General features: G+C 35.6%; 1 protein-coding gene across 2 annotated transcripts in view; it reads left to right on the forward strand.

Annotated features, from left to right (window-relative positions):
• gng2 (guanine nucleotide binding protein (G protein), gamma 2) overlaps nt 1-10,586 on the forward strand; it is a 16,861-nt gene extending 6,275 nt beyond the window's left edge. For both annotated transcript variants that reach the window (XM_016457894.1, XM_016457893.1), the window contains exons 2-4: nt 4,541-4,622; nt 9,529-9,641; nt 9,757-10,586. In XM_016457894.1, the coding sequence (XP_016313380.1) occupies nt 9,555-9,641; nt 9,757-9,885 (216 nt within the window). In that variant the 5' untranslated portion in view covers nt 4,541-4,622; nt 9,529-9,554 and the 3' untranslated portion in view covers nt 9,886-10,586. The remainder of the gene's footprint in view (nt 1-4,540; nt 4,623-9,528; nt 9,642-9,756) is intronic.
• Nucleotides 10,587-13,393: the final 2,807 nt, after the last annotated feature.

Genomic DNA, 13,393 nt, shown 5'->3' on the forward strand with positions numbered 1-13,393 from the left:
AATTCAAATGTTGCCGCTTCAAACGACAGGTTTTACGGCAGGATAATCGAACGCTCATTGGCTCTCGCCTGCATTCGTCACAGATTGCGACATGCCGTGTTTCTGGTGAGGTGTGTTTGAATGATGCGGTGTGCCTTCACAGTTCACGGAGTGGATTGGGAAAATTATCTGGATAATATTTTCAGTGATTAACAACATAAATTCTGCTCTGGATCACACAAACCTACTGTATTCCGCCAGAGAGGACTGCGGGTGCAACGCATCGTAATTTGGATTACTTTTGGTGCTGCTTTTGACATTTTTGCAATAAATAAATGATTGTAATTGCATTTATCTGTCTGTCATGTTTTTCTTATACTGTACAGAAATGTTTAGGTTTATAGGTAGGAGTGGAATTAGCGACTAAATTTTTTTTTTTTGCTAAAATGGTTATTTTCCTGCATATTTCGGTCATTTGCGTTTTATATCCTTTTATATTCGCTATAAAATGGGTAGGTTAAGGGGTCTAAAAATCTAAATCGCGTATTAAAATGATAAAAATGCATATTCGCTATAAAATGGGTAGGTTTAGGTTTGGGGGTAGGTTAAGGGGTCTAAAAATTGTATCAGTCGTTTGTATCAATCGCTTATTGATAACATGAAAAAAAATGCATTGATACGAATATCTTGATATAAAAGATACCTAAATATTTTTACGTTTTTTAGCTAAAAATACGTAGCGATTTGTACGTTTTAAACGTTGAAATACGTCTAAATTGTACGTTTTAGCATTAATAAAAACGTACAAAAGTGTACGTTTTGTGCTTGTAAATGTTATGTATTAATACCTACGTATAAACATGAGACCAGGCTGAGAATACAGCCCCGGATGTTTGGAATATTGTTAACTCTCTGGGAATCTTGGGTGTTGCTCTTGGCTAAGGGCAGATTCTGCAGGAAGTCATCTGAACCCACTACACACACACACACAAGCTCCTGTTTCATTAAAAACCACGATAATCTTGATCTTGATAATCATGAATGATCTCATCCTTTATCTAAATCAATTTTAATTTAGACATAATGTTTTATGACCTTTTTGAATATTGTATGAAGGTTAGCCTATTGCTAAATTCATGGAGAATTGCCTGTAGCTGGTAACACTTTAGAATAATGGTCCGTTGTTAACAAGTAACTATGCAGGAAGTAATAGGTAGTACTACAGTAACACTTAACTTAATACTATTAACTAATAGAAAAGCAAGATTAACTAAGCAGTAAGTAGTAGCACATTTAGGACAAAGGTAGTTCCTTATTAGATATTTGATAATTATTAAATAAAAATATCCTCAACAAACTAGAGCTCATAATTGTGAACTAATTCAATCACTTCCCAATTATTAACATTTTTTAATGAATTATTTTTATTATTATTTTATGTTTTTGTTTGAAATAAACAGAGAACACCCATCCTTTGTTAAGAGTAGTAGTCACAATTTCAACCTGTAGCCGACTTATTTGAGGGATATCATATTCATAAATTAGTTTCCACAAAGAACCCAATTGTTCACTTTTAAGACGTTACTGTTGTGATTAGTAATTAATTGGTTATTCTTTATTAACTGGTCATAGTTCGCAAGTAGTTCTTAATGAGGATATATTTTTTTAGTAATTATCAAATATCTAATAAGTATTATTTATAAGTAGTATTTAGGACCTTTGTCCTAAATTTGCTACTACTTACTGCTTAGTTAATCTTGCTTCTCTATTAGTTAATAGTATTAAGTTAAGTGTTAATATAGTACTACCAATTACTTCCTGCATAGTTACTTGTTAACAACGGACCATTATTCTAAAGTGTTACCCTGTAGCTTTTCTAACTCATTACACGTGAGGGGAGGATAGTCTTATGTTTATAAGACCGAGTCTTACATGAGAACAGCCTGTTTTTTACAGTCTGATAAGGCACCCATGACAGTACAGGAAACCAACCATGGAGCAGTACTTTTTTTTTTTTACTGATATTTCAGAGTCACAGACATTTCATATTTAAACGTGAAGGGTGGTAGCTTGTGTCAAATTTGCGTGGGAGGTTTTTGAGACTGTCTGCAGGATGTGCTGATTGAATCTCTAGTGTGTGGCAGACGTTAGAAACAGAGTGATAGGCATGGTTTGAGTCTTGAGAAGAAAAGCATTATAAATCTGTCTCTCTCTTCACTCACACACAGACACACACTCTCTGTACCATCTGGGGCTCAGTGGATAAATTATTAAACTGACTAGTGTCTGCTGAGGCCTGGCGAGAATGTTGCAGCATAGGCTCACTGGAAAAATGGGACTCTATCTTCATTGTTGTAAAACTCCAAAAGGCATTTCATTGCAGTTTCCAGCTGAAATGAACACTTGTGGCAGTAAAACACCATGAACCTTTATTCCTTTTCAGATAAAGTTTGTTTGCAGGTGCAGATTATCAATTAATAAAGGCTTATTTATTTTACTAGAATGTCATCTCAAAACACGTTGTTAGTGTAAGATTTGTAAACTAATATATTTTGCATCACATAACCAGCTCCATATGTATGGCTTACCTGACGTAGTAAATGCGATCAGTAGCTCACCTGGTATAGCTTTGCCCTTATGATGCGGAGTACTTAAGTGCAAGTCCCAATAAAAGAACAAAAAAGGTTGAAACCAGCTAAGGCATTAACCTTTTAGCACCACTCACCGGACATTTCACTTTGTGCCACTGGACACACATTGTACACACACATACATGTTTCTGCAGAGAAGCACATGTGTGATTTATCTAAATTTGGTGCAATGTCAAAATGACATAAAAATTGACCTCTTAATGCACATTTTTGGGTTTTATTGTGCTTTAGGCATTTTCCTGAAGAATGTTTGTTTTTATAATCTTTCATCAAAATCACTTGTTATTTAGGCAATGCAGATTATTGGATACTGTTAAAAAATAGATAAATATCTAAGCATTTGTAAAAACGTGCATTTATTGAAGTATCTAAATGTAAGCCCACTTTTTACAATTCAGTCAATTCACCAATTCACAATGAAAAAAATCAAGGTCTGCTCTACATTCCTTCTTGTTGAATATCCTGTTGCTAAGGAAATGTGCCACATTACAGAAGTAAAATTGGTTGTGAACACAATTAGCCTAACATTGAATGTAATGCTGGTGGTGGGGTTGGCCAAGCAACAGTTGAAAACATTTGAAATCTTCTTACAAAAGCCTGAGATTGTTTTTGGGTCTTATATAGTTAAGGTGGTTTTATTGGTTTAAGATGGTCTCTCTACCTGGCCAACAGGCCAACTAAGACAAGCAAACCAGTTTAAGATGGCATGAAATGGAAATTCATCATACCTATTTTCTAAATGTGATTCATTGATCTCATTGTGACCTTGTAATTTTTTTTTTCTGATTTCTCTGGTAACATATGCCAGACTTCTCCAATTATTTAGTCCACTTAAACTCTGCCCTTTCTTACAATTGACTGCAAGCTGGCATTCAGATCTCCCTCCATCCAATCAATAACAAATGAATTTGAACCAAGTCCCCGGCTGTCATGAGTCTGGGCCCTGCGTTTCTCCCTCTCTCCTCCAGAGGGCGCCATCTCCCAGACTCCCATTCCCCAATTCACCACCATTAAACATTAGAGACCAAAATCATTCATAAATTGTTTTCATATGGTTATTTATTAAGATTATTATTTTTCTTTGTTGTCAAGAGACATTAGACAGCCAAACCATTTAGTAAAAATTAAGTACGCCTTTACACAAGCAGTGAGCTGGTGGTTTTGTCCTGTGAGTAGGTGGATATGTGACTGGTGTTTTATATTAAATTGTGAGGCTACTCATCTTGTTCCTCATTCCAGCGTTATCATAGTCATTTCACCTTCAGTGAAACTGTGTGCGAGAGTTCGTTCAGTTCAAAAACAAAGTATTACAGTAATAGGGTGACTCAGTTCCTACCAACTTGCGGTGGACCCTGATGTTGTTTAAATATTTTGGTGGTGCTGTCCACTGAGACAGAAGAGACGTGGAGAGATTAAATGTTGCTGGAACGTTCTGTGTGGAAGTGATTCACAATAGTGGAATTCCCTGCTGCTGCAGAGGTGCTCTAGCAAAGTAACTGGCCCATTTATCATATTGACAGAGACAGACAGAGGAAGAGAAACAGGGAAGGTGGGGTGGAAATACAGGAAGACCAATTTGTATTCTGAAAAGTTCTTTTTAACACGGCTGTATCTTTGCAAATAAAAATCATAGCAATCAACTGAATGTGTTGTTCAGTTGTTTTTGTTCTGATAGTGCAGCCTGGGCTTTTGTATAGGCGCATAAGATAAACTTCAGTCAGGTCTGGAATGTTTCTCAGTGCAAACAGTCTGGGAAAGGTGTGACATTCTAAACCCCTCGACCAGCACACACACACACACACACACACACACACACACACACACACACACACATGCACACAAAAGGCCTTGAGCTGCAGCCAGGATATAGAACACATGGACTCTAACAGCATGGCTTCCTTTCTCAACAGAGGCTGAAGACACACCAGAGGAGGCCAACTCACTTGTGAAGGCCAACAAAACAGGCAGAAGGCAAAAAGAGTAAAAAATAAGGTGAGAAAATATGTAAAAAGAGAAAAGGAGAAACAAATGCACTCCTAACACCCACTTTATGCAGTGCTAAAAAATATTACTAGTCTACAAGTGTAACAGAGCATTACTTGCTATCAGACAGCTGCGCTGATAAGTTTGTGGGTGGGAGTGTGTGAACCATTAGTGGGTTTATCAATGATCATGCCATTATTCAAATTTCATAGCGCTGTGTTATTTTGCGGTAAGGCAGAGTGCGTCCATTTTCACATGTTGCAGTTCTTCTTTAGAATGTTCCATTAAGAGGAAGCTTTTCTGCCCAGGGAGACTCGCTATTACACCTTGATTATTCTTGTTGTGTTGCATTATAACAGACTCTTAAAACGGCCCCTGCAGTGGCACTTCCATTTCCCTGCTGGCCTTCCTGCCCCTGTAGAAATGTGGCAGAGTTGGGTAAATGGCACACATATGGCCCTCTCTCTGGGGATACAGACTAAATGAGCTCCCCCTGTACTTCTTCAAATATATACATGCTGCTTTATAGACCCCTAACAGATTAACAGATCAGTCTTCTGATGGACAAATCAACAGAGATATTGAAAGAGAGTGCTTGAAGTTACAAACAGTGAAGACTGGCTATTGCAGCTGTGGTTGGCTCACTTCATTTTCAATGTCATGGACCACCAGATATGATGATCCCCCACATCACTCTCTTCCTAAAATATAAAGGCAGCCATTTATAATGTGTGAATAACATTTAAACATGGTTTTATAAAGAAAAGTTGACCTAGAATTATATAAATGTCCTTTATATTGTACTTGTATTATACTAAATTAACTCGTTGTTCTGAAGCAAATTATTAAAATGTAATCTAGAAAACATTTAGTAGTTAAACTGACAACAAATCTTGTTTTTTCCTCCTCAGTAGAGTCATATTAGATATATAATCCTGAAAAGAGACATCTTTAGTCTAATTCAATTTATGAAGTTTTACAGAGAATAGAACATTTTATGGAGTTTTTTTCCCCACAAAATGATATGCATATATATTTATTTCCTGTTAAAAACTAGAGTTGTTAGTAGAATAAAATACTTGCAATTATTTCCATGATTTCTGACTTCAGACATTCAGTAATATTCAGGAATTTTAAAAGAAATCTCCAAATAATTTGAAGTTAACTTTGTTGCAGGATGCTATTAGTTATATTAGTTGCATAATTGAAAAAGTTTTTATTTTGATTAATTATTTTACTGATTTTTATGGAGAATAGATAAATGTATTTTATTCATGAAATGCAATGCAGATATATTTATTTAGTTATTTAAACTATGACTGTTAACAGAATGATATAGACTTGACTTAAAGGGATAGTTCACAAAAAAATGAAAAGTCTGTTATTAATTACTCACTCTCGTGTCGTGCCAAACCCGTAAGACCTTTGTTCATCTTCGGAACGCAAATTAAGATATTTTTGATGAAATTCGAGAGCTTTCTGACCCTCCATGGACAGCAAGGGTCCTACCACGATCAAGGCACAGAAAGGTACCAAGAACATCGACAATATAGTCCATGTGTCATCAGTGGTTCAACCGTAATTTTATGAAGATAGATTACAGTTACATTTATTTTGTAATTAAATTATGTAATTCCATTACATGTAACTAGTTACTCCCCAAGACTGGTTGCATTAAAGGTTTAACTGGCGATGGATGTCTCTAGCACATTACGTTCCACACGGACCGCATATCAGCAGGCTCCACACTCTTAAAGTTACTGGCACTATTCTCTTTCCTATCGCTGACATTCTCCTTCAGTCTCCTGTGTCTTAATCCCCCCTCTCTCTGACCCCCTATAAGGTAAAGTTCTGAGCTCCCGGAAGACGAATAGAGACTGCAATCTAAAATGGCTTTTAAACATAGACTCCACCCTGGATTTGTGTCAATGTTCTTTGTCTGGCTGTAAATGTCTCTTTAGGCCCGATTTACAGAGGTAGGCAGTGTGCTGAAGCTGTCCCCTCTCTGAACTCTTCAGATGTATGGGGTCCCACATCTAAAGTTGCCTTTGGTGAGCTCCGCCCTTGATTTTAGGAGTGGAACATTTCATTGCTGTCAGATCGCTCTGTATCTCAGTTGCCTAGCAACTGAGGTCCATTGCTAAAATGCCTGGGATGGTCACTAGGCTTAATGAAACAATCTTTGCGACGGATTACCAGGAGCTGAGGATGAAGATGCTGCTCTTTTCAGAAAAATGTTTTTACTGGAGTCAGGTTTCTCATACAAAATGCGTCGTCTTTAACTAAACATAATTGTATTTATTCCCTTGTTTAACTGATGATGTTATTTTCAGTGGCATACACCATGACGCATTAACTGCTGAATCATAATGTAATCATATGGGGAAATAGAATTGTAGATAATGTGATCAAAGTGAGGACAATATCCATAAACATTTGGATGTCAAGATACTGACTACATTTGCAAGCTTTATTGGTTTACATGTGGAAAGTTAATAGGTTATGATGAAGCTGTTTCTTTCAGGCCAAGTTGGAGTTTCCTCTCATTTTCAATTTCATTAATGACTAAACCTTGAATATTGAATTCGATTCACATTATAAACACTCAAGGGAAGGTGTGTCTTGTTTAGTAGTAATAGAGGAGTAAATATGTGGAGTAAATAATGCTGGACGTTGTTTAAAGATAGGAAGTTTCTGCTGTCTTTCATTGAGCCAGGTTGGGCTCATTACCTAGAGTGGTTGACCTAGAATGAGGTCAGTATGACAGCTGATAGTCTAGCGACCCCTGCTGTTTGCGCTCAGCAGCAGGCCTTTGTATTTAACCTCGCTGCAGGAGAGCCGGCTGAGATTAAAAACTCTGATACACCACAGACCTTTGAGCTCACAGTCATGACAGGTGTGTCACAGTGTGCTATCACATATGGCAGAGCCACACGAATATGAAAGAAGCACACACATGCATTTGCTTTTTTATGTCGTGGTGAGGACTATACATTGATGTCTATTGGTTTTATACTAAGCTAATTATATTTTCTACCTCCTACTCCTTCATATTCATAGATTACATTTAAATTAAATTACATATCGCTGACTGAACAACTGTAAGGGAAGCAAAAAACAAACAAACAAAAGATTTGTATGGGTTGTTTGCTATTAATTGTGTTGTGCCTTCTGTGAGAGACTTTAAATATTATGGAGTTTTTAGTCTAATAGGTCAAAGCAGACAATGTGGTAGGAAGTGAGGTACGGTGTCAGTGCTTTTGATGCTGTTCTCCAGCATGGGATGATAGTATGACGGTGTCCCCACCCTTCCTTTGTCAACCAGATTCAGACCAGTAGCAAACCATGACTAACCAGCCTAAACATTGATCTGTCACTGTACTGCCATAATACTCTACAGCAAGGATTTCTGAATTATTATTTTTATTTATTTATTTATTTTTGATGGTATTGACCAGCAAATATAATGATCCCCTTCTGAGGGAATCATTGTCTAAGAATACATTAAAATATGCTGTGAAAAAAACATCATTTACAGTGCTTGACAAATTTATTAGACCACTACCACCCAATGTAAGGTTTGTGCCACAGCTGCCCTAAACCATAACAGTATTGGTGATTACCAAAATAATTTTTTTATGTTTCATTAATGGTTAATCCACCAGTATGTGCAAGCTCTTTAGTCACAGTAGTGTTTCTAATGCTAAAATATAATTATTGTTATCCATGAATTTCTGAATTTACTGTTTTACAGGAAAAGCAGAAAAAATAGTAAAGCACTTTATTAATTGTTTTTTTTACAGTCAGTAGCAACAGATACCGTGGAAAAGTAAATAAAAACAATGCCAGCAAGAATGCAAGCTGTTATCAAGGCCAAAGGAGGCCATACAAACTTTTTTTTTTTTTGGTTATGTGTAGTTGTTTCAGTTTGTTATTTGCCTAATAAATGACAATAAAATGTTTAGCTTTAAACACATTTTTGACAGATTCCTGAAATGCACATATACGGTGCTTAACAAATTTATTAGACTGTATTTATTGACTGTGATTGGGCATCTGAAAAAAAAAAAATAAAATGCTTTAATATTTTTTCTTCGTTTCCAGTAAAACAGTAAATTTGAAAATTCATGGATATCAACAGTAATTAGATTTTAGCGTTACAAATACTATTGTGACTAAAGAGCTTACACATACTGGGAGATTAACCATTGCAGAAACATAAAAAGTTATTTTGGTACTCACCAATACTGTTAGTTTAGGGCCGCTGTGGCACAAACCTTTTCATTGGGTGGTGGTCTAATAAATTTGTTAATCACTGTATATGTATGAATATTAAAAATGCACTAGTGTTCCAAAGATTGAGGTCAGTTTTTTTAAATCAATTTACTAAATAAAAAATACAGTAACAGTAATTTTAGTAATAAAGTAACTGTAATATTGTGAAATATTATTTCAATTTAAAATAACCTTAAATGTTTTTACTGTCACTTTTGATCAAAAAAAGTAAAATTCTTTCTCACCCCAATCTTGCAAATAGTGTAAGTGTAATTTGTGAATGATCTTATGATTTTGAAATTAGAATGAAAAATTGCCCATTTTAACCTGATTTAATTAAAACAATTTTTTTTTTACATACAGACCCCCTAGAACCAATTTACAGAAATGACACCTAAAAAATGTTGTCTATGTAGGCCTCTTGAGGCTCACTGGGGGTCCGTTGCATTAGAGAGCGTTACAACTGTTTTTCTCAAATCAAACTGTTGAAAGTTAATGCACACTGGCACATAACTAAACACATAGTTCCTCCGTATCAATTTTAAAATGTCTTAATCTTTTATAATAATTAATTTCTTAATCTTTTATCCATATATGTCATGTCAAATTTGCTGAATTTGTTCTTCCATGTGTGTTACAGTGCAGCAGGCCTGAACCGGCAGCCTCATGGCCACCAACAACACTGCTAGCATTGCTCAGGCTCGCAAACTGGTGGAGCAGCTCAAGATGGAGGCCAATATTGACAGGATAAAGGTAAGAAGAATATCAACACATCATTTCATCCAGTTGAAACATATTAACTTGGTTAGGAGTGAAAATGAGTGAGCATTGTTTGGTGACTGTTTGTGATTTCACGAATCAACATCAGGTCTCCAAAGCAGCAGCAGATCTGACATCGTACTGCGAAGCCCACGCTAAAGAGGATCCCCTGCTCTCCCCCGTGCCTGCGTCCGAGAACCCCTTCAGGGAGAAGAAGTTCTTCTGTGCCATCCTGTAACCAGCGCTGCCCAGCCATGGACTCACCTGCTCCCTCTGGGATACACTCATGGACATAATGTTGATCTTTTACAAGGGCTGGAGAGATGCAGTGGAGAACCCTCAAATTCTCTCAGCGCTCTATGAGCCCCGATTAAAGCCACTGACTCCACCTAGTGGCCTTGAGATCCAAAGCTGAGCATAGTTACAAGAATCTGTTGAAAAAATCGGGAGGGAGCGCAGCAGCAAAAAACACGAGTGACTGTCACTGTAGCAGATCAGCCAGGATGTGTTGTGAAAATATTCAAGTATTCAAAGGTTTCTGTGGTTCTGATGAGGTATTCAAATATTTTTCTTGATTGATTTTTAGTGGGCTGTGATCTGAACACTGATTTTAGAACCCATGGATTACTCAAGTTGCTGTGTTATTTCTTTATTTTCTTTTTAATAATCTTGTTTTGCTATATGCCTACAGTTTAGGTAGCTTTCTGTAGCCATTTGTGGGTACAGCAAAACATGTTTCTTTTTTTAATTTAATGAATGACAGTTTAGTGAACTTTTCTAATGAATTCATGCTTGGACAAATATTCCTAAAATGAAATACTTATCTTTTAGATGCTGATAAAAAAATGATTTGTCTGTACAGCAAACAAAGTTTCTTTCTGTTTTGGTCTTAAGCATAGTTCTCTTTTTACTCTTTGTACAAAAATGTTAGCAAGTTGAGCTGTGTTGTGCTATATGTTTTGAATATTTGTGATGAAATCAATAATAACTGCATGAAGCCTGACAAAGTGCTGTCTTTTTTCTTTCAAACTGTTACCACCAATCAAATTAAATATATATATAAAAAAACATAAAAACATCATTGGTTTTTCTTAAATTGATCAAATGTTTACCTTCTTTGTTAATCATGGTTTGTTATTTCTTGCCCATGGAGGAGCCCTTCTTTCATTACAAAGGTTATGATAAGACTGTTCTTTCTAACCTAACTTTTAAAAAATAAATAATAATAATAATAATAATAATAACTATATATACACTGCCGTTAACAAGTTTGGAATCAATAAGAGTTTTAATGTTTTTAATGGAGTCTTTTATGCTCATCAAGGCTGTATTTATTTGATCATTAATACAGAAAAAAAAACAGTAATATTGTGAAATATTATTACAATTTCTAACATTGGTTTCCTATTTTAATATACTTTAAAATATAATTTATGTCTGTGACGCAGCACGGAATTTTCATCAGCCATTACTCCAGTCTGACTCTTCATCAATCATTCTAATATGCTGATTTATCATCAGTGCTGGAAACTGTTGTGCTGCTTAATATTTTTTTTGATACTTTTTTCTTTGATTCTTTGATGAATAAATAGTTAAAAACAATATTTATTCAAAATATTAATATTTTATAACAATACACGTCTTTACTATCACTTTTTATCCATTTAACACATCCTTGCTGAATAAAAGTATTCATTTCTTTAAAAGAAAAAAGTCAGTAAGTAAACATTATGCAAATACGTAAATACACATTGAAAAAATACTACATAAATAAGGACAGCTTGACATAAGCACACTCAATCTGAAAATTCCCTTCATTGTGTTTCTCTGCTTTCTCTCATTATATTTCAAAATACATCATCGGATGTAGGCTATATTTATCCTTCCATCTGATTAATCAGTCATCAGACACATACAGTGACACGGTGACTCAGAGCCTGACCCAGACACGTACACAAACACATGAAAGACGCCTCATTTTTATGGAAATAACAAACTCATCACATCAGCTTCCTGCGAATGCGTCTCGCGGTGTGTGATGTATTGCCATGGAGACCGCGCTGACGACAGTCTGCTAACACATGCAGGCATGAGAGACTCACTTCCGTTCTGCACAAAATAAGATCAAATGTCCAGGCGATTGCTTCTCCATGTGTGCCAAACATGACACTTACTGGGGGGTTATTTGTGCTGTTTCAGGTGCATACATAAATACTTGTTCTATGTGCTTTTCTGAGCTCTCTATTTTTTTAGTAATCAGTCAAAAATGATTATTAAGATTTTTTTCACTGACATGAAACACTTAATGTAGACAATATTTATTTATTTATTTTTATATTTATCTTTAACCCGCTATGGTATGCATTATGTTCTAACCATGAAATATTTTTTCAAATAAGTTTGTATTACATGAAATAGCTTCAATCATACAAAACAGTTTGTATCAGTAAATTTGGGGTGGGGGGGGGGGGGGTTTGGGGTAATTTAGGAAAACCACAATGTACAGTGTACCACAATGGAAAATGGCCAAAAAAGTAGTTTTTCTATTAAATTATGATTTTCTTTTTCATCAAAATGCACATTTCTTTTAAAAATTGATGCATCCAGTCTTAATTTCCATCAAAATCTGCCATACACACATACAGACACATATACACATGCACAAACACTCATCGTTACAGTCACTGAAGGCTAACTCATCCTCATTGTCATCACATGGAAGAGCCAACTCTGCACTCTTCCTATTGCCCTTTCCGTGAAATATTGCTGTATTCATTTTCTGAAAAGAATAAATAATGTTCTTATTCATATATAAATACAACTATACTACCATAAACACTTCAAATAAATAAATAACTGCAATCATATTATTAATGTTACTGTCTATAAAAAATCCCTATGGGGAAATACATGACTTCAATTCCTCTGTGGTACAGCGTTGCCATATGGCAACATACCTATTTTCCCATAGTGGTACAGTGTTGCCATGTGGCAACATTGACATTTTCTCAATTTACTGTAAAACTATGTTAGACAATGCTAATTTGTGAATAAAAATTTGTAATTTACTAACCAAAGATGATGCAAAACAATCCCCCTTAAGAAGAGATGTTCAGAAATGAGGCTAACAGAGCAATTTCTGGAGCACTTCAACAGGTGTCCTCCATGTGAGGGTGACAGTGGGAAAAGTGTTTTGGAAGAACATTCAAATGTCATTTTACTTAAAAACAGCACATCATTGACTACCTTAAAGCCAGCCCTTTTAATTATCATATTGCTATATATTGTATTTTTTCAGAATAACAAGGAAATAAGTAGAAATTAATTGTTGCCATATGGCAACTCCGTACCATAGAGGGTTAAACCCTTTTTAAACACTCTTTAGAGCTGCTTTATGTGTTTAACAAAAGAAATTCTGATTCTGGTTTTAATTCTATTTCCGCAGAAGCACATTCTGTCCTGGGCAGCAGGTGGCAGTATAATCTCACTTACAGGTTCTTGGGTTTAGCCATACTGTACTTCACTCATGCAGGCAATATTTTGGTACCTACAATGGCATTAAAAAGCTTGTGTGTATCCTATTAAATAAATAAATAAATGTATCCTATTACAAATACACATTCCCCTGTTTATCTGTGGGTGTGAAACAACCCTACGTTTTTTTTAAATCATTCTGTGTATACTGGCCTATGTATAAAGTCACAAATGAACACTTAAATTCTCCTCAGGGAATGTCAATATATTGC

The sequence above is a fragment of the Sinocyclocheilus anshuiensis genome, unplaced genomic scaffold (assembly GCF_001515605.1).
Source record: "Sinocyclocheilus anshuiensis isolate Anshui unplaced genomic scaffold, SAMN03320099.WGS_v1.1 scaffold63, whole genome shotgun sequence".
Taxonomy (NCBI): domain Eukaryota; kingdom Metazoa; phylum Chordata; class Actinopteri; order Cypriniformes; family Cyprinidae; genus Sinocyclocheilus; species Sinocyclocheilus anshuiensis.